General features: G+C 31.4%; 1 protein-coding gene and 1 pseudogene across 3 annotated transcripts; both read left to right on the top strand.

The window, feature by feature from the left end:
• The first annotated feature begins 5,430 nt into the window (after nucleotides 1-5,430).
• Nucleotides 5,431-7,554, top strand: ELF4-L3 (ELF4-like 3). Of its 3 annotated transcripts, XM_022049826.2 has the most exons (3): nucleotides 5,431-5,667; nucleotides 6,426-6,452; nucleotides 6,902-7,554. In XM_022049826.2, the coding sequence occupies exon 3, from the start codon at nucleotides 6,965-6,967 to the stop codon at nucleotides 7,307-7,309; it is 345 nt and encodes a 114-aa protein (XP_021905518.1). In that variant the 5' UTR covers nucleotides 5,431-5,667; nucleotides 6,426-6,452; nucleotides 6,902-6,964; the 3' UTR covers nucleotides 7,310-7,554. The 3 variants fall into 3 exon arrangements, with proteins under 3 accessions (XP_021905518.1, XP_021905509.1, XP_021905505.2); XM_022049817.2 differs by lacking the exon at nucleotides 6,426-6,452 and having other exon boundaries at nucleotides 5,432-5,667; XM_022049813.2 differs by lacking the exons at nucleotides 5,431-5,667; nucleotides 6,426-6,452 and adding an exon at nucleotides 6,459-6,786.
• A 15,964-nt stretch (nucleotides 7,555-23,518) lies between these two features.
• Nucleotides 23,519-24,965, top strand: LOC148252971 (cytochrome P450 CYP72A616-like; annotated as a pseudogene).
• The last annotated feature ends 567 nt before the right edge of the window (nucleotides 24,966-25,532 follow it).

Genomic DNA, 25,532 nt, shown 5'->3' with positions numbered 1-25,532 from the left:
AGGGAGCATTTGGTTTAAGTTTTCTGACCATGTATGAATTTGTATGTTTTTGCTTGGAATAATAGGTGGGAGAAGAAATCAGTCTAGAGTTTGAATAAGTAGGGGGAGAGGAAATCTTCTTATCTAAGACTTATTTGAGGGGATCCCCACGAATAAGATTACCATTAATAATGAGTTGATAGGTGAAAGTAGTATAACATTAAGAGAGAAGTTATACTACTTTAGGAGAAAAACCAACATAAGATAAAACTTGAGTTTTCCTATTTGCTCGAATGCCCTGCTCATATCACGTTTAACCAAAAACCCCTTTTTTTCCATTTTTTATGAATGAAAAAAAAATTCTTTTGCAATTAGAGAATTGTCTTGTATGTATCTGTTTTTGATAATTAAGTCGGTAGGGTGAGATAAGGTGATCCCTAAAGGGGATAAATCAATTAATTAGGACTTTGATTATTATTTTATAGCTGATATTGCAAAGTGACATATGTCTATATTGTTAAACTTTTTTAGGTGAAAGGATCTTAGGGATGATAATTATGTTGCTATGGTAATAAATATCATTCATGGAAGAAGGATTGGACATAAACAGTAATATCTTTATGCAATAGTTTTTAGTATGATTTATAAAATAAAGAAGGTATGTTGGCTGGCCTTGGAGCTACGTTAGAGCCTATACTTAAAGTGCCTTATAGATTTCAATTTTATGAGGAATAACACTAAGGCTATCATCTTTTTTATAACAGAGGATGAATATAAAAAAAGTGACGTGAAAACCATCACGAAGGATATCCCGATAAAAGAAGAGAACATGCAGGACTCTAAGTCCTCGACGAATTAGGCCCAATAGGGAAACAAACACAGTTGATCGTAGGCCCAAGTTCCTGAAGTCGACCCGACAAGCTTTAAGGAGTTTTTAACTTGCTCGTCCAGGATTGGGTTAGCAATGCGGTCGATGACGAAACACGAAGGGAGGTCCAAAGCACAGTGCGAAGATGGAAGACATGTGCGACGTGTAAATTACCTGTGGCACGTGATTGATAAGCATTACAATCCACCCGTACAGGTTGATAGCTCAGACGCAGGAAGTAGCAAGTGAATGTGCGGCTGGAATAACCCACACGCCCCGCGCACTGCATGCGCGCAAGACCCGAGCGGCATGCACACGACCCCTGCACATGTGCGCACTTGGGATCGCTCATCTGTGCACAACCCGCTACTCGGGATTCCCAGTCGACTGCCCATATGGACAAGCCCGCGGACTAGCCTGCAGATGGCCCAAGGGCCCAAGCCCGCTAGCCTGCGATTCCTGTGGACTTTCTCCTACGCAACCCCCATGGACCGTCTGGCCGATCCCTCTTTTCTTTTATTTTAAAATATTATTTAATATTTATTTTATTTTAAAACTCTTTTAAAAAATCTTGTGAACCACTTTTTAAATACTGTGTTAAAATTAATTTGCACATGTTTTTTTAATAAATTTCACATGAGATAAATATGAATTTAAATTAAATATTATTTTACTTATAAATTTATCTCTTAAAATTATTTAATTAATTTATTTGGGATAGGATAATTATTTTATTTTGTATTTATTCTAGATTAAGATAGAATTATATCTAAATTATTATTTTATTAATTATCTCAAAATTTTTGTACTCATCTAAATTGTTCAAGAAATGCTATAAATAGACATTTGGTCCTAGGATGTAAAGCACACATTGGAGAATAAATTTGAAAGAATTCTTTAGAGCTTTGATTTTTCTTTCTTTTAGCATTTTTGGTCAAATTAGCTTTTTCAAGTTTTTCAGGAAGCAGGAGTTTTCAGAAATCTTGTTGAGCCAAGAAGCAGAGATCAATTTATCGGTAAGTCCGTGACGTTTTTTCTTTCTTTATTTTATTTTTTTAATCTTTATTTTTGCTTTTCTTTTAGGATTGTAGAACCAATTAGAGAGAGAAGTTTAATTTAGCTGGTTATTGTTTCGGTATTGCATACGTTGAGTGAATTTCAGAAGTAGATTCAATCTTTCCCATACCTTCTCGCGTCAGAAATTGTAAGCCTGGATGGGGAGGAGTGGAGATGACATTGACCTTTGAAGTACGTATTAGTAAAATTTTTGAATGGTAGTAATTATTATTATTATTATTATTTTTGTTTCCTAGTTGTTGCATTGAGGTAAAAATATGAGGTACCTCAATTACCTTTTTGTATCTAGTATTCTTTAAAACATTATTTCCAATTATGCTAATTGGTAAGAGCTTTTCTCCACTAATAGACACTAAAATTAAATTAGAAGTTGGAAGAAAAGTAAGATTAGGACAAATACATAAATCGATAATTAAAAATATTTTAAAATTTTCCATTTGGATGGCTCCTCATGGGTCTTGTTCAAGATCTAATTTATTCCTTGACATATCTAAATTGATTGTTATCTAATTTTTACGCTTTTTAAGTCTAATTGAATCAAGGTATTAAGTACTACTAGTCCAACCAAGATTGTTCTTCAACTAATCTACTTTAATACTAAATTTTAAGATAATTAGTAAGATTTATTTTGATCTTAATTAATCAATAATTCATAAGGTGGTAATATTCCAATAAATATTCTCTCCACCGTTTGGCGACCATTAAAAGTGTCAAATTACCAAAAAAAAAAAAACCTCATTTACTTGGGCTCTTAAATTGAGCACATCAGCTAACCTACCACACTAGGATAGTTTGGCCCACCAATTAAGATAATTTTTAATTTAATATTTTGAATTTTTAATTTCTAATTAACCATTACATGATAGAATAATTAGTTAGTTAGTAATTTTTTCATTAAAGTCGTAAAATGGAGGAGGAAGACAAGTAAACAACATGTAGTCAAAGAGATGATGAAGAAATATAGAAAGAGGGGTGTATACAGAACTCTATTTCATCAAAGGGTAAAATGGTTTCTTTTCTATCCTGTCAGGTTTTAGCTTTTCTTTTTTTCTTTTTCGTTGTTGGAAGATTTACAAAATTATTTATTGCCATGGATAAACTAAAATAAAATGAAATTTAAATTTTGGATTGTAAACAAATATTGATTCTCTCAAAATTTCATCTCCTAGTATATGTTTTTTTGGATGCCCTTCTAACCTCATTGAAAAAGGGACTATGACTTAGAAGAGACTGAATTCATTGGCAATAAATTGTTCTCTCATGTAACCTCCATTTCATGTTTAAAAGCCAAGAGAAACATTAATCATTAGTGGGTGCATGGATAAATTATTTTATAACATATCTAAAGTTCTTATAATACACATGAGTTAAATAAGTGTATTGATTATATGATGAAGAAAATAGCCATAATACTGGTGCATGAGAAGAGACAACTTAGAGTTATTCTTAATTGAAAAGTCTTATATAGTAGTTTATTAACAGGTCATGCACTTTTATTAAAATACACATCATACTGATAAATTATTTTAATATGAATTTTTTTTATTTGTATAAATATTATAATTTGTTATTTAAGTTATTTTATACAGTAGATACAAATAAATATGATAGTTCGTTCTTAATAATAAAGTAAAAGAAATTGAGTTCACCGATAATTAGATAATGTAACACTCAATGTAAGATTTTTTTATGTTATCAGTGGTGGCAAAACTAAAAATTGAGGGCACACATAAAAGATATGCTGAGATATATAACATAAAGCACGTAAAAACATTAAGTTAGGAAACCAAAATGTTAGATCTTAGATGAGGATATGCCATTTATTTTATATGACCATTATCACATTAGCAGTTGTTAAAGCTAACGCATATGTCTCATGATTGTTACAATAATTATTATGCTCATTACACCATTCCAATAAACACATATAATTACAAATGTCAATATAATTTCTCTAAATAAGTAACTATGAGTATGATGGAAGCACTTAGCTCTCGTAAACCTCTAATTATTTTCTTAGCTATCTAATAGAATTTACTTGAGTGTCGAATTAACTCTCAATATAATATCTATGATAATTGTTTATTTTTTTTTATGTAGATTATCAAATTACAGTATAAAAATCTAGTTATAACCTAGTTAGTACATGATCAAGATTGACATTAATTATTGGCATTAGTTGTGGAAACCTAATTGTCTAATGACTAAAAACTTTTAATTTGGGAAAAGGCTATATTAGTGGATTAAAGAGCAAAATCATTAGATAAGATACTTTTAACATTAAATCTATTATAGTCAAAATTATCTTTTTGCTTATATAAAAAATTACCCTCCCTCTCAAATGAGGCGTCTTTTATTGGATAAAACCCCAACAACATTTCACTACTCAACCAGAAATTCCCTCTGCCCCTACCATACTCCAGTTTGGTAGTTTCCTATCCAGGATTGAGCCCTTGCATTTGATGATGGATTTAAAAAGATACCTACAAATGTTTTACACCCAATCATTTTAAATAACACTTGCATCCTCTATATTATTGTAATTGGTGGTACAAAGTTAACCGATACTTATTCTTTAGATATTATAATTACTTTTTTTCTAAAAAAAAGTTCACGACCCGTGAATCTTCTATCTCCACGCGGAATTGCTCCGTGATGCTTTCCCCCATTGTGGAAAATTATCCACTGCTATTTGTCATAGGAGTTTGGGTCGTGTCTTAATATTAGTGTGGCTGATCATCATCTCACCTAAGTTTAATAGACTCCTGCCACATCAAATAGAAATATAGTACTATATTAATTTATATATATATTTTTTACAAAATAAACCGTCTTTAAAATTTTATGTAAGAAAAACTTTAAAACATTAAGGAATTTAAATAATTAAAGTACATATCTTCATTCAACAATTTATTTTGAGTTTTTTCGTTAATATTTTGTAATATTTAATTTTAACTTTGAGTTTGATTTAAATTCTAATTTTATAAAATAAGAATGAGAACATAATACAAATACAATAGAAATTAGAATCAAAATAGTAATTTAATTTCAAATTAATTTCATGTGCAGTTGATCAATTTAAGTATGTTTATGATTCATTCATTAACAAAGGAAAATATAAATTATGGTTATAGAATTAAATAGATAAATAAATTTATAAATTAAGATTAAAGATAAACAAAACTCAAACAAACAGGTTGGAGCCCCAATAACAAATACAGAAACTTTATATTACATTATTAATTTATTACCAAAGAATTAAGATATCGGATTTATTAAAAAAGAAAAAAGAAGAAGAAAGATAATCCAAGAGGTGGGCCCGGAACTGATGGCGAGTCTAACCATGACGGATATGCCACGTGGCAAGCAACTGAACTTCCTTCATAGATCTGAGCAAAAACATAGGAGTAATACCCAGTGAATGAAATCTTAACCCAAATTTAATTTCATATTTAAAAAAACAATAAATACGAAATTCAGTGGATATATATTTAGAGAATAGAGCTAAAATATTTAGACACTGAGGGTCCTAGCGAGACTGTCAAATCTACATATTCTCTCTCTTTCTCTCTCTAAAACCCCTCTCTCTCGCTCTCTCTCTCTCTCTCTACAATTCACTTAACTCACACATGGATTAGATTAGAGCCTGAGATTCGATTCAATCGCCGATCTTTTCCTCTCTTCCTCGGGAATCCATCGTCTCCTTCTCTCAATCCCAGAATATAATGTTCCAGATTTTCAAGGTACCAATATTATATGCGTCTATCAGTATCTGTATACATGTGTTTTTAACAAAACAAGGTGTATGTATAATTAATTAAACAAATATATATATATAATTCCTCTCTTTCTTTCTTTTTTTGTTTCTATTCGGACTTCAGCCAGTTTAACGGGTTCATGGATTCCATTTTTATATATTTTTCCTTTATCTTAGTATGACTCTCATCTTACCAGCTTCCTCTTTATGTTTCAATACTGTTTTTTCGTAATTGGTATTTTGGGAATTTTGATGACCAGTGTGGTTTACATATGACCATATTTTTATTGCTTTTTTTTTTTTTTTTCTCACTCATGGCTTTTTCTGGGGAGATCGTCATGTGCTAATGGGGATTCTGATTGTTTGTGGATTCTTCGTTAAAATTACTGGTTTTTTTTTTAATTTATTTTTGTCTAGTTTAGGAATTTTTGCTTCTGCTATTGCAAGTTTCCATGTACGGGTTTTTTGACGTTTGAGTTCGCAATTTGGTCCTTTCTTTTCTGTTATTCCTGAAATTTTTTAAAAAACTCTTTCGGATTATTTATGGAGTTTTCGTTCGTTTTCTTAATAATCAAATTGTCATCATATTTTTGGGGTTTTCTTCTTTTTTATTTTGTTTTAAATCGTTTGTGATATTGCTTGTAAAGATTAATAATGCTGTCTGTGCAGTAGCGTACCCCCATGGGGCTCATCTTCTCCGCATCATTGACTGGATTTTTTTTTTTTTTTTTTGGTTTCTTTCAGATTCTTCTTTGAAACTCTGTGCTTTAGGTGGGTATTTTCTGAGTACATTAAAAAAGGTTCCCTTTTATGGAAATGGGATCTGCTTTTTCACATCTCATCATAAATAACAATAACAATGACAACAACAGCGAAAAAAATAAAGAATAAAAACACTAATAATAGTAGTAATTGTAATAAAATAATTGTTGTTGTTGTATGATCCCTCTGTGAAAAGTAGAACCTGTGGAGGTCATGATTTCTGCTACAGGTCTTGTCTCATATGCACAATGCCTTAAACAATGCCCAAGGTTCTCATCTTATGTCTGAGTTTTGGCTAATACGAAGCATGAAGAAAATACAAAATGAGAGGATATGATTATGGGTATTCATTAAATTAAGCACATATGGCTTGACAGACAGGGTCTCATTTTCTGTTCCTTTTCTCAATTTGTTTCTTTTTTTTTTCCTTTCTTTTTTTTTTGTGTTTCTTGATGCAGGACTGGTTCTGATTTTGATAGAGTTCTGACCCAAAAAAAAAAAAAAAGAAAAAAACAAAAGAGATGGACGGTGAGACATTCTCAGGACTAGGCAATGGCACCCAGATTGATAGCAAGATCTTGCAGACATTTCAAAAGAGCTTTGTTCAGGTCCAGAATATCTTGGATCAGAACCGGCTGCTCATCAATGAGATAAACCAGAACCATGAATCCAAGATCCCTGACAACCTCAGCAGGAATGTGGGTCTAATTAGGGAGCTCAACAACAACATCAGGAGGGTGGTTGACCTTTATGCTGATCTTTCCAGTTCCTTCACAAAATCCATGGATGGTTCATCAGAAGGAGATTCCAGTGGCGCTTTGAAATCAGATGGCAAAGCTGGGCACAAGAGAAACAGGCCTGCTTAGTGAGTTTGATGGTTCTTAAAATTCTTTTCATGGTGGTGGGAGTACAAAGAAGAGAGAAGAATCTCAACAATTTTTTGTTGGGGTAAAAGAGCACGGTTAGATTCTGTAACCCTCTTGTATCAGTGAACTGTCTCTAGTTATCCACTCACTTCTCACATTTGTTAGAAATAATTGCCCAAAATGTCCTGTCCCATTGTAACTCTCTGTAACTGTGGATCTAATTGAATCAAGCATGTTTCTGTTAATTTCTAATCTTGCTACTAATTCTCCTGATAATGGATAACAAGGTCACAAGTGGATAAATCTTTTTCTCTCTTCTTGCTTTTTCCATGTATTTGTCAATTTAGTAAAGTGTTCTTTGATTTTAACTGGACTATATCTGTAATGATAATAATGTGATGCAATTAGGACTTTTTGATTTAAGGTTAAGAGCTTTTTAGTTTCTTTTTTTTAACTTTTTCTCTGTTTTGTCAAAAAGGTTGATATCATTTATGGATCTTGATATTTTTTTTCCCCCCTCAATCAGTCTCTTTTCATGAAGCTTCATCATATACTTTTGAAGAGAAACTCTTCACAAATACCCTTTCGTTCCTTTTTTTTTCTTCCAACTCACCACAAAGCAAATTCCTCCTGGAGGACCTTTGCTTAGAACTGAAATGAAGAGATTGCAGATACTGTTTTCATTCCTCTCCTATGAAAACCAAAGCTGCTTTTGTTTCCTTTCTCTGTACTAACAAGTCATTGTTCATGATGCTTTTGTGGGTGTTTGTGTGTTTTTGAACTGAAACATTCATGCATACATCTCTGTGAAGATGCTCTGAAAAAATTGTAAGAAAGCAGCTTTAGATAATCTTTTTGGCTCCCAATCACACACCACCACAAGAACAGAATCTTAGATAAGAAATGATGAGCTTTTTGACTCTTTCTTCCTTTTTTTTTTTTTTTAAATATATATAAATACACATTGTTTTAACCCAATACCACCAACCAATCGTTTGGAGTTATTATTATTATTATTATTATTATTCTATTTTTTAAGCCATCTATGAGTTATATAATATCAGAAGCTACCTCTTTGATTTTTTTTTTGAAGCCTTTAGACTTTAAACTGTATTTAATCTTGGACTATATACATATAAAAATAATTAGCTAGCTTTATTCACTTGATTAGTGTTTGATAGAGGAAAAAGTAGAAGCAATTGTGTAGGTAGCTCTCAAGGACAGACATTTATATTATGTACATGCGTGTGTATAAACAGTGATCCCTAACAAAATGAGAAGGGCCCTCAAAGCATCTCATAAGGGATGGAACTGAAACTTTTTCCATGCTTATCCTTTGCTCTTCTTAGGTTATATCTCCTTTTCCTTTTCAAATTAATTTTCATCTTAGCCTCTTTTATGTAATATTTATGAACATATAGGCCATAGGCTGTGTGCGTGATTGATCAGCAGGTGTCTCTGTTTTGGGTCCCAGCTTATGGCAGCCTCATATCCTGACTGATCTTGGGAAGGAGAAGGCCCACATGAGCGGAAGGTATGCTGGAAATGGTTTGTTTTTTTGGTTTAGATTTTTCAACTTCACATACCCACCTGCTTCTTAACAATTCAAGTCATTGTACGTGTATGTATATATATATATATATATATTATACTCATTTTCATACATATATTATCACTTGTATTTCCTTTCATTCAACACTGTTGAACGTAGGCATTCAAGCCATTTACCATCTACCATTATCACTCCTTTTGTCTGTCATGGCACTTTTTGTTGTATTTGAAAACTCAGTTGTGCTGCCATGCAACTTTATTCTGATTACCAATTGGGCTATGCCCAACTCATCGATTCAATCATATCTATATTTCTTTTAAACTTAGTTTTCTTCAAAAATATGCAATACATATATTTTGTTTTGGATTGTAATTTATTAATTAATAATGTTATGCTTTGTTTTGGATCTAATAACAGTGACATACCATAATTTACAAGGTCTGTACATAATTTATAGTTAGATTTAATAGAAAAAGGTTCATCAATAAATAAATTCACAATTTATCCTCACACAGAAATTTGTTACGTGCCCATGTTCTTTGAATAAATCCATTATGGTAAGGTAATTAATTTCATTATTGAAGAGTTATTTTGCTCCTTTGACATAAACAATTGTACATAACAATTATTATTATTATTATTATAGTTATTACTAAATAATAATAATAATAAAAATAGAGTTGATATGAAAAATTATTCTTTTTATAACAAAGATTAATTTTCCCTTAACAAACCAACACATCAAACCTTGGTATGCTTACATTTTTTTTTTCTTGTTTTTTAATAAACAAAAAAATATAATAGATCAATTATGATTAATCAAATCTTATAAAGAAAAGAAACATAACAAATTATTTATCTCTTTCGAATCTTATCACAAATACAATCTCTTCAAGAGGATGAAACATGATGGTATAAAGAAATTTTACTTGGTCACTCGGCAGAAATAATAAAAATCTATTTCCTATGAAAGTTCTCAAGAAATAATTGATAATTTGGTTGAAGTTATAGAAGACGATTAAAGGTGTCAAGTAGGACAAGGTTAAAACTACCATAATAAAATGTTTGCTTCTAAGGTAACACATATAGATTTTGGAAAGTGATAGTTATGCGGGAATGATTAATTGATCAGTTCATTATGGTAACGGAAGTATGGAAAAATGAGTATTTTAACCCAAGTCATAGTAGTGACTTTATGTGGAAAATAAACAAAAATGATTAACGAATATATAAACCAAGTGTATCTTTTACGTTATAGGTCAAGTCAGGTTAATGAAATTTAGAATTAATATAATATTACAAGGATAGCTTCTTAGACCATTTGATTATAAATTATATGTAGTCCTTAAATTGTGTCTATGAGATAAAATATCCAAGACTTCATTTAGTTGAAATGAAATATGGGCATTAATAGTTTGAGACTTAGTCCATATCCACATATGAGATCTATGATAAGACATGCTAAGAAAGTTTCTCTTACATCGTAAACTTTACTCGTGTATTTGATAAAGCAAAAATCTAAAACTTTCGTGATATTCGAAAAGCTTAAGACAAAAGTCTAGGAAGAGACTAGAATGAGTACTAATGTTTGTTCATCGATTTAGAAGGGGAATACTTAATTTAGGAGTTCTTAAATTATACGAAAAATGAGATTTTTTCACGCTAAAATTCTCTAAAAATACCCCAATCAAATAGAATATTAAAGGAGAGGAACCATATTTATTAAATATGATTGATCCATGATGAGTTATATCATTTTTCTTATCTTGTTTTGGGGCTATGCCTTAAGAACCACTATCTACATACTTTACAAAGTCTTTAGAAAGATAGTGCTTAAGCCATTATGTGAGATATGACATCGTAATCAAGATCAGGACATTAAAGTGATAAGTGTATCTTTCTTTGTATTCCATATATGATACTTGGTGCAGTCTTTCTTCCTATGTCCATTAATCTTTTTAAAAAAAGAAAAATCCCCATTTTGTTGTTTTTGTTTCTTCCTTTGAGGTAGAACACCTGCATCATCCTTATTTCTATACATTTTATTAGTTTTGTCTTTAGAGGTTAATGTTAGGTAAGCACTTTAGTATTCTTATACTAAAGCCTTTGCTCTTCTAGCACACAATGAGATATGAGTTTATTCATATTCCATTTGTCATTTTAGCAATTATAACTGACCTTGAATTAATTATACTGTGAAGGAAAAGATATAAAAACCAAATGCATGAACAAGTCCTCATATAGCTTTAACTTTAATGTTTTTAGTTTTAAAGTGAGATTAGACATCTCAATCATATGCTCTTTTATGTTTCCATTTCTTTTATACCTCGTTAAGATAGATTAGCCAAAAATTTACTTATCTCAGCTTTTTTTTTTTTTGGCAAAATAGTTTTCAATTTCCTCAAGAAATAATTTTGCATCAATCTCCTTGTACATAAAGCCCTTGAAAGCCATTTTCATCTTAACAACCATAAGAGTATGCAATAGAAGGGTCCCACTTCTTAAAGACAATTTTTTTTATCCTCATTAAAACTTTCAGATGGAAGAATAAAGGTGTCATTTTGTTCAAAGTGCAAGGTCTAAATCCATGGAACTTAGAGCAATCTTAATATTCTATTTCTAAATCCTGAAATTTAAATCATTTAGCAGATGGATGAAATTGATACTTACATATATGATAAAAATAGAAGAATTAACTAAATAGATAATAACCCAAGCTCAAAAATTATATAAACATGTGTATCAACCTTAATTATTAAATTTAAATGAAGGTGGATCTCATATAAAAATAACTACTGTAACATTAGCATTAAATCTTTGAATACAACTACTACCTTATGAATGGTATTTTATATGTGATAGTCAAATATTAACAATAAATTACGATAAACAACAAGCCTTTTGTGAGATTAACTTGTTATTCACATGGAAAAACTTGATAATCATCACAGATTTATTACTATAGGTATGCATCTAATTTAGCTAAAATATCTTCCTCTGGACCGACCAATATATGTATGAATTACATACATACAATTATTTTAATATTCTAAATAAATTAATTTATACACGAAATTACTTTGGTAACATGTAGTTTGAATCAATTTATTTGAGAACAATAGACATCTATATTCAATAATCATATTAAAATTTGAATCTAAAAGAAATAGTTTCAGTATTCGAAGCTACGAAGGTGCTGCATTGCTCAAAATTTTGGCACTATTTGTCCTTGTAGTGACTAGGAACTGTAATACTCATCTTACATGTCGTAGTGATGTCCTAGGATTGGCTAGGTGTTGCTACGTGTATTTTTAGTGCTACAACGTTGGCCTAGCATGCTATGCGTATTTTGATTTATATAAGTTGTTGTCTTTAGTTAACTCTCCATCCATCTTTTCATTCTTTCATAGCATTAATAGACATGTATACCTTTATTTGATTTAGATTTAGATAAAGTCTTGTTTCTTTCTTCCATCAAGGGGTCATCATCAATGTTATTTTTTCATACAGTATTAGTCTCCCTTTCTCTCGCAGTAGTATTCTCCTTTTCTTCTGTGACTTTTTTCTCTTTTCAAGTGATTTATTGATTCTTAGTTGATAAAGGAGTTAAAATAAGTTTTCGACCATTAATAAGTTTTCGACCATTCTACCAAAATGAATAGCAGCTCTTAAGGCCATCGTGGATTGTACACTTGTCTTTTAGATGAACTTAGGATCTGGGTCATTATTGGATTACTTATTGGGCCAAGATTCTAGGCCCCTTCAAGGATGGGCTCATCTTGGACTTCTGTGATGATTTTTAGTATAGCTGGGATGACATCATTAGGCTTAATAGAGGCATAGTTAACTCCAAATGGCATTTTCTTTATCCTAAAGCCTTTTGTTGAGCATATAACTCACATTTTTAGACTGCTTACCATTTCTTATTTCCCTTAAATATATATCTCATATTAAGAAAATTTTCAAGTTTAAAGAAGTTTGGCTCAATGATCATTCAAATATATGGTTGCAGGAAGCTTAGAAGTGTAAAGTGTCTGGTCCTCCTACTTTTATAACTATATCAAAGCATTAAAAGTACCTAACAAACAGTTGTTAGATAAAACAAATAACATTTCAGCTGCATCTGAAAAATACTATGAAAGTTCGAATCAATATTAATGTAATCTAAAGATTTAATCCAACATAAAAAAACCTTTCATGGAAGCTTCTCTATAGCTAGAATTAAAAGAAATGTTAAAGCTAAAAGAGAATTTATTGAAGCAAAAAATAAAAGTCGAACTAGATATTATGAGGAGATTTTAAAATTAATTAATTTTTTTCTATAATCATAGGAGGAAGAAGAACATTATTAAAAACATTATTGATGAGTTAGATAATAAAGCCAATAACTCCAATGATATAACTTTATAATCCTTTCATTCTTATAAATATGTTTCCAAAAGTAAAATTCATGCTTCGCTTAACAATTTAGATGGGTTATTGACTTCTTATTTTTCAAATAAAGACAATAAAAAGATGAAGAAATTTTTTGATGACATAGTAAAACGTTATTAGGTCTAGTAAAACGTTAGGGCCTAATAACACTGCTGGGCTTTTTTCTAGTAACTTTGGCATATCATTAGAGGAGATGTAATCAATCATGTTCAGAGCTTCTCTAGTTTTATTTATTTTAAAAGAAAGAAATCAAATAAATATAGTTCTTATGCAATATTTCATAAAATTTATTTTAAAATTCTTACCATCAATTTAAGTTTTCAAATGTAAAAAGTCACATTTTGATGCTAGACTATTGTCATTAAAGGTGGAAACATATAAGAGAATGTTATCCATTGCTCAAGAGAAGTTTCAATCTATGAGAAAAGGGGGAAAAAAAAAACAATGATGGTTTTTCGATGAAACTTGATAAATAAAAAACTTTTGAAAAGTAGAAAGAGCATTTATTATCCAAATTCTCTATAATATGGACTTTTTAAGTAGGGTAATTTAGTTATTTATCAGTGTATATCAATAATGTATTTTTTCTAATTAATAGACCTTATATAGAATAGAAAAAGCTAAAAAGATGATTGGACTAAATAGGTCATCTTCCTTCTTTTCTATTGATCCTATGTTCAAAAGCTCTCACCAAAATTCACCTTAATACTAAATATAGTGGCAGTTTTCGAGGGACAATAATTTGCAGGACTACTTAGGATTTATAGATGACTTATTATTATTTTTTAGGAAAAACAAAAGAAAGAAGTTCAACCTACCATGGAATGTGTTAATATGTACTTTTGGACAAAGAATTAATAAATTTAAATCTTCTGTTCTCTTTAATAGGATGTTAATGTTGCTAAAAAAAAAAAGATATAAAGTTATCTCCAACACTAATCTCATGCATAAAAGGCCTACATAGCTAAAGCTTCCATAATAATGGCATAACTACTAGTGAGAAATTAAAATGGCTCCTTAACAACATACAAGCAAAGCTAGCAATTTAGAAAAACAAATCTTGGTAACCTTAACTAAATATGTCCTTAGTTTTATACCATCTTATATTTATCTACATTTTTATGACTTAAAAAACTTATAAATAATGTAGATAAGCTCAGAAAAAAATTGTTAATTGAATTTTCATATGCATCAAGTTGATAGCTTAATCCATATAAGTTGGGATACTATCCTTAGGCACAAAAGTCTTTTGGACCTTGCCTTTAGAAAATGAATTATGAAAGCAAGAATATAAACTAGTTTGTTATTGTTCAACTATTAATATGTGAGAAAACCCATGGATACACATCTTAAGGGTTTCAAATTTAGTTAGTTAGTTAGCATATGAATCTTTTTTCTAGAAATGAATTCTCAAAGCAAGAAAGAATAGTGACTCTAAAAGAAACTTGTAAATTAGTATGTTAAGGTTCAATTATTAATAAACGAGAAAACCCATGGTTATACAATCTTAAAGGTTCCAAAGTTAGTGAGCCAATCGATATATCAAGACACAGTTTAATGAAACTTACCTCTTACTATTAGTATTAGTATTAGTATTAGTTTAGTTAACAAATAAATTAATTCAATAACTAATTTGAAAAAAATGAAAACCAGAACTTACTTGAAGTAATTTAAGGATCAATCACCAAATTTAAAAAAAAAAATTGAGTGAAAAAGTAAGGACTGCGTTTATAATTAAGCCATAGAAACATTGTAGGTAGATGTAGATATATATATATATATTTATTTATTTAAATTGAGGTAGGAAATAATTTAACAATTAGAATTAAATAAAATTTGATTTTGGAGGTAATTATGGCCCCTAAAGCCAAGCCATGCCAAGACAAAATAATCATGCTATATATAAACCTACAAACATAACATGTGAATTGGGAATCTACTTTTCCCTTTCTTTCCATTTTGTATCTCCAGCAATTAGGTTGTAAAGGAACCCCAACTCTAGTTTCTCACTCTATGGTTTTCTTAAAGAAGAAGAAGAAAAATAATTTATTTTTAAGGGTATCAATCAACATCATTTAGTTGGACCCAATTATAGACTAATCCCAAGTTATAATAATAATAGATGCCCATTCTTGAAATGGACAATCATGGTCTCCCTACAAATTTAATAATGATTGTGATAAATTTAGTTCATAGCAATTCTAAGTAGAGAGATATTGAGACATAAAAAGACACACATTATTATGCCCACAAATCCCCTCTTTTAATTTTTATTTCTAAACATTTCATGTCCTTCCTTTGTTAGGTTAACCCACAACCCACACTCTCCTTGATACAATGCATTTCATTTCCAACTTTTTTTATTCAGTAATTTCTTCAATATATATATACACACACACATAAAGTCGAATTGCAAGTTTAGTACAAATTACACCTACCATTTAAAATAATATATTCCTTTAATACAATATATTTTTTTTATGATTACATATAATAGTACATCCAGTCGATTGAAAACCTTAATGCGATCATTTTTCATTGTTATAGTACATATCATCTTTCTTTTTATGTGTGTACAAGAGACTATACACACACCCTTCTAAAGAGTAATGGGTTTAATGACACTTGGAGAATCTCAGCCCATGTAGCGTAATAGTGGGTTGGCTGATTAAACCTTTTTTTTTGGGCATATTTCATTTCAGCTTTTGGTTACAAATTTTAAAAAGTAATTTTGGTATAGTTAAAAATTAAAATATATTTTAATAGATTTAAATTCAGAAATTTAAAAAAAAAAAAAAATTTATTTTTGCTTTCAGCATTTTCGTTTTAGGATAAATTAATTATATATATTATATATAATGTTTATGTTATTTATTAGGATTATATGAATTTTTAGAGATATGTTGGTTAATTCAGATTTTCATTTACTAAAAATTATTTTACAATAAAAAATTATTTCTTAAAGTGATAAAAATATTTTCAGAAAACAGCTTATAACACAAACACCACCTGTGTCAAACACACACTTTGTTTTGTTTAGCTTATTATAACTTATGGCTTATAACTTTTTAAAAGATTGAGTAAACAATGTATTTTTATTTCATTTATATATTATTTTTTTGAGGGTACGTTAATTGATTATATTCACAATAAACTAGTTATGTTTAAAAATTAAAGTAGAGATATATACGTTAAATTTAATTATGAGACAGATGAAATTGTTCAGGAAATCATAAAAAATAAGTTTCTAAACAATTCAAAATATAACTGATATAATATTTCATATTCTATCAAAATTAATTACACTTTAATAGCTTTGTGCTAGAATATATATATATATATATATGTCAACTAAATCTATTTGTTCTACCAATATATTTCATATAAATAATGAATGTCTAAGGAAAATGTATTTATATGTTTAAAAATTAATAAAATGATATGAATAATTGGGAAAGGTATTTGTCTTATCTTGGTCTTGACCATTGGGCTACAGCTAACAAGGTGATGAGATATCTATGGAGACTCATCAATTACATGCTTGTGTATAAGAAGGTTGAGCATCTTGACGTAATTAGATATTCTGATGCTAACTTTTCAAACTACAATTATGATTTCAAGTCCACATCAAGATATATCTTTAGGTTAATCGAAAAAGCCATATCTTGAAATAATTGTGAATAAACTTTTATAGTTGTTTCTACTACATTTTCTAAGTTCATTGCACTTAATGGAGCCCTTTGCACAAACCACTTAATAGTGGTCATTGATTCTGTTTCTAAATCTCTTAAAATTTCTTACAATAATATTTCTATTGTTTTACGTTCAAAGAATAATAGAATTTAGTGGTTCTAAATACATAAAAACGTAATACCTAATTGTAAAGAATTTGGTATAATAAAGAAGCATAATTATTGAGTATACCTGATGTGATAATAACTAAGGAAAAACCTTATGATAAACAGGAGGTTCCTGTGAGAAACGAAGGACATAAAAGGTTAAACAACAACGTGCTTCATGTACATATTTGAAAGTGTTTCCAAATAAAAAGTACTCGAGTTGAATCCACCTAGGTATAGGCCTAAGGTAGCAAATTTGGATTAAATGAATATAGACCTCAGCCTAAGAAGAGACAAAATCAGAAAAGATGAGAAACAAAGAAGTTATTGGGCCTCACAGCCAAGAAAAGACTTGGCCCATGAATTCTGGCCCGAAAGGAAGCCCAATAAGTGATTTGGGTGTGGATACACATTGGATACGCTTGTGTGCCCTTCCACACGTGTGAGTTGGGGCACCCACACATGCAAGCACCTCACCCGTACGACTAAGCACGCAGCAGCACTCGCACGCCCCACAGTTATGTGCATGTGCACGAGACAAGACACATGCATGAGTAGGATCTATGCATGTGCAGACAGACAGCTCTGCATGCCACAACGTGCGCGAGCATGCAGGCGGACAACAACTGGCGTGTGCGCCCCATGCACATGTGTGTAGCAGGCCAGATACATGCTCAGCGCCTAGCGCGCACACGCGAAGGAGCCCTACTCGGCAGGACCATGTGACTTGCGCAGCCCACCCGCGCGACACGGGCGTAGTCTTCCACAAATTATCCCATGTGATTATTATGCTTAATTGGATGAGAATTTCAACGCAAATTGGAAGTCCAAGGAAAATCAAGCTATTTGAAGATTTGGATAAGGAGAAAATATTATTTTATTAATTATTTTAATTATTTTAAGATAAAACTTAAGTATTTAATTATTTTTGTATTTGTTTTCTAATTAAATTAAAATTTAAGACTTTGAATAGGAATTTATAATCATATTCCTATTAGAATTAGTAAATAAAAGGCTATATAAAGACTTAAGTTCATAGGTTGTGATCACAACTTTTAGATTAATAAATTTTGAAGCTTTTGTTTTTTTTTAAAATTAGTTGAGACTAATTTCTTTGAGTGTTCTTCAAAGTTAGAGAGCTTCTTGAAGTCCTGTTGAGCTAATGAGTTGGAATTAACTTATCTGATAAGTCGTGGCATTTTTTCTTCTCTTTTATTTCCCTATCTCTTGGTTATGTATGCCATATAAGTGGGTGTAGATTCAAGTAGGGGGTTTAGTTAGGCAATCGAGTCTTCTGATTTCTTACATTAGTTGAGGTTCCGAAAGTCAAAATGATACTCCTCAAACCCTCCCATGTAAGTTGGTATCAAAGCTTAGGCTATAGTGAATCTACTATCTTTATTATTTTAGCATTCTTGTTCATAAATTAATAATTCAAAATTTTGTTACTAGTTCGTTTTGCATCCCGTTTGGATTCATATTATCTTTTTAATTCAAGTGACTTGTGTTTCTATCACTAGTAAAAAAATACAAAATCTAAAATCTAAAATCTAAAAGTATCACAATTGCACACCATAAGGTAATTGACACGTTGTTTACATTTAAACATATAAAAGAAGAGTAAACATATTCTTGTGTGATAGAAAACCTTTGAAGAGCCAAAAAAAAAGAATAAATCACCTACCAAGTGTGTATGAAAACTTTTGTTTTCATTTTGTTGCATAAAGCAAAAAAAAGATTAACTCACCCACTTTTAGCTAAAATCGTTTGCTTCAAGTTTAATATATCGTTTTGCGTTCTAAAATTTTACATTGACGTTGTATAAAAAAACTTGATCAGTTGTAGAGCGTAGATGTCATTGGCGTAGTATAATTAAGATACAACTTCTGATTATATCCCTTGATATTGATTAGATCCCTATGCTTTAAATCCATATTGATTCTTTGTGATCTAAGTTTCCATCTTTTCACTATACTTTTGTTCCAATACCTATCTAAGTGATTAATCGTTTCTAGTTACTTAGTATATAAATAAAAACACACCATTTCTTCTTTTGTGTGTTTGTTTCTAAGCTTTTATAGAAATCAGATTCTCTTAGGATTCTTTGTTGTATCGGTAAGACTAACATATAGATCCTAATATAAGCAAATTCGATTCCGAACACTTAACTCGATAGAAGAAGTTGTGGTTTGAGAGACTGTGAGGTAAATAGGAGCAAAGGTGAGGGAGAGTTTATTTGTTTTCACTAACTTTTGTCTTTGCAGGGACTTTGCTATGTCTCACCAAAGCACAAACAATAGACCCATCACCATGGAAGAGAGGATCATGGACATGTTTACCCAATTGGGTGTTTAGATGGGAAATATGACTATGCAAATAGATCAGTTAGAACAGGGAGGTAACCAGAGTCGTGCTTAACACCAAATAGTGCAAAATGAAATAGTCTTGTAGTGATGATGCTGGTGACAGACACGGAGTTTGACGAGAAGAAATGGATGGAGATCTTCATGACTTTAAATTGTGGATACCAACCTTCCAAGGGAAGAATGATGTTAAGGCCTACCTAGAATAGAAATAAAAGGTCAATTGCATCTTTAATTGCTGCAGTTACAACAAGGAGAAGAAGCTTAAGTTGGCCACCTTTGAATTTACCAAATATGCCTAAGCCTGATGGGATCAATTAGTCACTCTCAGGAAATGAGATGAGGATGAACTTGTCTCAACCTAGAAAGAGTTAAGATCCAGCATGAAAAAGCTTTTTGTACTAACCCATTTTGATAGAGATATGAACCTGAAGCTACAACGTTTACCTTAGAGTTTCAAGACAGTGGAAGAATATCATAAGGAGATGGGAATAACCATGATTCAAGTTAGGGTTAAAGAACTAATAGAGGCCACAATGGCTCGATTCCTAAAATACCTGAATAAAGAGATTGCCAATATCCTTAACTTATAGAATTATGTTGACTTCAAGGAAATTGTGCATTTGACTACAAAGATTGAGAGACAGTTGAGAGATAGAGGAGTTACTAGTGGGTATATTAGTGTAACCCCTCAAGTTACTTAGAGATGGGTTTGAAGAGATGAAAATAAGAAGGTTAAAGATAGAAAGGGCAAGAAACCTTCCGATAACCCAACCGATAACTCTAAGGCAACTACTATAAGACAAAGCATTATTAAGTGCTTCAAGTGTTTGGGTGATATGAGTATGGAAATGGACCATAAAGAGAATGGCCCACTAAAGAAAGAGGAAAACAAGCCTAACCAATTAACCGAATAGCATAATGGTCTCGTTAACTTGCTTCAAGTACATGATGAGAAGGGGTAAGAAAAGAAAACAATCAGCCAAGAAAAGGAGAAAGACCATATATATCATAGTTAAGAATTTAAACTTTAATTTTAATTAATTTCCTATGTTATTGTAATTTTAAATTAAGATATTTTTGTTACCTTTTTATTCACACGATTTACCTTATAAATAGGCCATCAAGTCTTCATTGTAAGCATTCAGAAATTATCTCAATAATATTAAGAAAGTTTCTTCTCAAGAGAGGTTCTTTTACCATTTTGTTGAGTAAGGAGTGGATTTACTTATCGATGTACAATCTTATGGAATTTTTTCATTTTATTTCTTTCTTCTAGTGACCTTAGTTCTTATTCTTGATAGTGAGTTAAGTAAGTAGGAATTTTATAGGATTAATTCATTTGATGCCTTTAAATTAATGATATGGAACCTAAGATCAACCAGCGTGACCAGAAACTCACACATTTTCATTAAAGTCTAAATTCTTAACTATGATAAATATGGTCTTCTCCATTTTCTTGGTTGATTGCTTCCTCTTCTTACCCTTTTCCATCATGTACTTGAAGCAAGTTGATGAGACCGTTACGCCCTTTGGTTAATTGGTTAGGCTTATTTTCCTCTTTCTTTAGATGTGGCCTTCTCTTTATGGTCCATGTCCATGCTCACATCATCCCTTCCCCCTTTAAAAATGATTCGTCATCAAATTGGATTTTTCTTATGTAGGAGTTTCACCAATTCTGTTTTCTTTAAAAAAATATCCTACAAAACAACACCATTAAATAAAAATGTTTGATGTGATTTAATATTTTTTTTCTTAAAATAGGGCCTCCTTAGCTCTTTCTTTTCCATATAGTAACATTCTCTCTTCATGTTGTTCAATCTTTTATTTCCTCCTAACTTTATAGAGTTTTTGAGCTGATGCTGATCTTTGAATACTTCTTCAAGTGATAGTGGTGTAAGTGTAAAATTTTGACCGTTCATGTTAAAGAAATAACGATTCATACAGCCATCGTAAGTTGCACGCTTACCATACTGTCAGGTTCTTCCCAGTAAGATGTGACCAGCATACATGGGCACAATATCACAATGTGTTTTATTAGTGTATCGCTTAGTAGAGATAGAAACTAATACCTGCTTAGTCATTTTCATCTCTCCATAATCAGTCAACCACTACAATTTGTAAGGGTGAGGATGACATGTGCATATTAACCCAAGTTTATCAACTAGGGTACTACTAGCAATGTTTGTGCAACTACCCCCATCTATAATGAGACTACATACCTTCCCATTCATAAGGCAATGAGTGTGGAAGATATTCACTCTCTGGTTACTTTCTTTCGGCTTGACTTGGACATTCAGAACTCTTTTGATAACCAAAGCTTCTCCTTGGGCTGAATATTCAACACTTTTCCCAACATCCTCCAATGGTGGCATGTTATCATTATCTTTGCTCTCACAATCACCGTCACTATCAATTTCGTCATCATCTCTCAATAGTATGATCTTCTTGTTTGGCCATTGAGAAGAAATATGTTCGATTCTGAGACACCTAAAGCATTTAATTGTATTATACCTTTGAGATGAGTTAGGTGTCTTGCCTTTTGTATTAGGTGGTGCAGACTTTTCCTTTTTCTAGTATGTTCCCTTATTCTCTTCTTTCTTGGGCTATTTCGAGCTGTAGGTGGGGATGACATATGATGTGTCCCTCCTTTTATATATGAGTTGTCTCTCGATTTTCATGACTAAGTGCACCATGTCTTCTGACTCCATATAATGTTGTAACTCCATAATGTTTGCAATCTCCTTATTAAGACCTCCCAAGAATCTTGCCATAGTTGCATCGGGATCTTCTTCGAGATTGGCCCTAATCATGGCCATCTCTATCTCTTTATGATAGTCATCAATGGACACAGATCCTTGTCTTAAGCATTTTAATTTTTTATGCATTTATCTATAATAATAAGAGGGTACAAACCTTTTTTGCATGATGGCCTTCATCTCTCTCCAAGCGAAGATTGGTCGTTCCCCATCACACCGTCTAATAAGGATTAATTGATCCCATCACACTAGGGCATAATCAGTAAATTCTACAACTTCCAAATTAATCTTTTTTTCTTTATTGTAGTTGTGACAGTCGAAGATCAGCTCTACTTTTCTTTTCCACTCCAAGTAGACTTTTGCATCATTCTTATCTTTGAAGAGTGGTATCGTCATTTTGATGGAACTGATTATCCCTCTTATCTTCGCTCATTCTAACCTAGTCTTCCTCCTCATTATTACAAGACCCAGTCTCAATTTTCAGGATGTTGAGTTTTAGGCCACCTTGTATTAGGGGTGCCGTGTCTTGCTTCACTTCGACTACTGCTCAAGCTATCTACCTTCTGACTAAGCCATGCCGATTCTGCATGCATAGCCTCCATAAAGAGCATTATGTTGATAGGGCTTTGATGCTCACTTGACATTTTAAGAAAATTTCCTGTAAAAAGGTTAGTAAAAAAAATTTTCCTCACCAGTTCTCTTGTATTTCACTCACTTGGATTTTATCCTCTGATAATCTCATATACTCTTGTCTTTTACCTTTCTATCTCTCCCCCTCAAGTTGAGTATCGGATAGATCATCTTGAATTAAAGTATTCTCAAGTATCATTTTAAAACATCGCGGGGAGTCCTATAGAACAAATACCGCACTAATACTAGAAGCAATAGTGTAACACACAAAGGGAGAGGTAGTGTATTATCAATTACGCTAAGCTCTAAGATGCAATTTAGATGCTTAGATATATTAGAGAACTAAAATTTAGAATAATAAAAAAAATTAAGAGTAGAAAAAAATCAAAATATTTAAGCCATGAAAAAGTGAAACAAAGAAAAATTAAATCATAGTATCACTCTCTCTAAGAAAGGATTAGAATGGAAGATCGATCAAACCTAGCTGAACCACAAGATTCCAACATTTAGGACTATTGAACCTTATATTCCCATTCAGGTATATTATGTTATAACATCTTCAATAGAAAAGAATAACAACAGCAATCCATATATGTATAATATTAAATAACAAGTAGCTGCTACTAAAGATCATGTTATCATTTTATTTTTCTTCTTCTGCTACTCTTTTCTCTGCTCCGCGTTTCTCTGTTTCTATAGCTTCTCCATTTCCTTTTGTTTCACCAGTTTCTGCCTATATAAACACATACATATAAAGAGCCAGTAGCCAACACATATAACACTCTTAACATAATCCTATTAGATCACTCTCATAGGAATATTTTTTTTTGGTAGGAAATAACACCGATATTCTCGACCAGCTGCAACAAGATGATTGAGAATGGAACGAGTTATTGGGTCTTCAAGAAAGTTGTCAAATAGATATATGGCCTGAATTTCAAAGACTCACTTCAGATGTCATTTCTCAAGCAGCATTCGGAAGCAACTATGAAGAAGGGAAGAAGATCTTTGAGCTTCAAAAGGAGCTAATGGGATTTATTATGGAAGCAATGAGATCAATCTTCATTCCTGGTTTCAGTTATTTATATGAGTTCATTGCTAATGGAAACTTACTTTGGTACTTAAAAAATTCCAAACATAATAGTTTATTCACCATCGATTGACCTTCATGGATAGGTTTGTTCCAACAAAGAAAAACCAAAGAAGAAAGAAATTAGACAAGGAGATCACAACAATGCTTGGAAGTATAATCCAGAGAAAGGAGAATGCAATGAGAAAAGGAGTGTCTAGAGTTGATGACTTGTTGGGACTTCTATTGGAATGTAATTATAACCTAGAAAATAGAGGTTTAGTAGATGGGGAAAGCTTGGCAACAGAAGAGATCATAGAAGAATGCAAAGTGTTTTACCTTGCTGGTCAAGAAACAGCTTTGAGTTGGCTAACATGGACAATTATAGTCTTAGCTATGCACCCTGATTGGCAAGAAAAAGCTAGAGAGGAGGTTAAGAAGGTATGCCAAAACAAGACATTGGACTACGAAGCTATAAGCCACCTCAAGATTGTAAGTATCGATCAGTCTCAATTTGAGTATTAAAGATGTTTGAAACCGTTCAATATTTTCATCAAGTACCTATAGTGTTGTTCTCTATGCAGGTAACACCAATACTTTATGAGGTCCTAAGATTATATCCACCCGCAATTGGTCAATATCTACATACATACAAGGAAACCAAGATAGGAGAATTCTCTCTTCCAGTTGGGGTCAACATACCTCTACCTACACTACTTATTCATCATGATCCACAACTTTGTGGTGAGGATGCAGAGGAGTTCAATCCAAAGAGATTTTCTGAAGGAATTTCTAGGGCGTCGAAGGATCATCTAGCATTTTTTCCTTTTGGTTGGGGTCCAAAAACCTACATTGGCCAAAATTTTGCTATGTTGGAAGTTAAGGTGGCTCTGACTATGATACTACAGAATTTTTCATTTGAACTCTCAGCATCCTACTCTCACGCTCCTTACACTGTTATGATCCTTCAACCTCAATATGATGCTCAAATCATAATGCATAAAATCTAAGTATTTATATATGTGTACATATATACATATATGTTGTTGTACGATATGTTTCAAGTAGAAGTCCTTTATTTAGTGCCTGTAATAAGTTTGGCAACGAACAACCTTTTATTAATTTTTATAGATTGGATCAAAAACAAATCTTGAATGAGGTATTCTACTCTGGTTTTTTTCTCAAAATTACTTAATGTTTTTACTTGCTCAAGCCAAAATTCTTTCTAATTCAAAAATTGTTGGTCGTCAAGTCTCAAATATGACTAATTTATTATTATTTAATACCAAATTGTTGAGAGAAAATATTCTACCTGTTACTGTGAAGTAGTGATATAAACTAATAAAAGCAATCAAGATGCATTTTTAACTTGGTTTAGCTTTCTTTTCGCCATAAACTCATAAACACAATGAAAATTTTCACTATGAACTCATAATATCGCAACAAATTGTTTGAGATTAAAATTGAATTGCACCTGTTAGAAAATACTTTTCAAATCCATAAATCTGTAAAACTAAACATATAATTTTGTACTGAATTAATGAGAAATGTATGCGGAAGCATACCTGGATCCATTG

The sequence above is a fragment of the Carica papaya genome, chromosome 7, assembly GCF_054855325.1.
Source record: "Carica papaya isolate Zhongbai chromosome 7, ASM5485532v1, whole genome shotgun sequence".
Taxonomy (NCBI): Eukaryota; Viridiplantae; Streptophyta; class Magnoliopsida; order Brassicales; family Caricaceae; genus Carica; species Carica papaya.
The sequence above is the reverse complement of the archived record's forward strand: the minus strand, read 5'-3'. Positions and strand labels throughout refer to the sequence as shown.

Bases quoted from the DNA above. Each gene is read 5' to 3' on its own strand.
- ELF4-L3 (XM_022049826.2), top strand. From the start codon at position 6,965: ATGGACGGTGAGACATTCTCAGGACTAGGCAATGGCACCCAGATTGAT.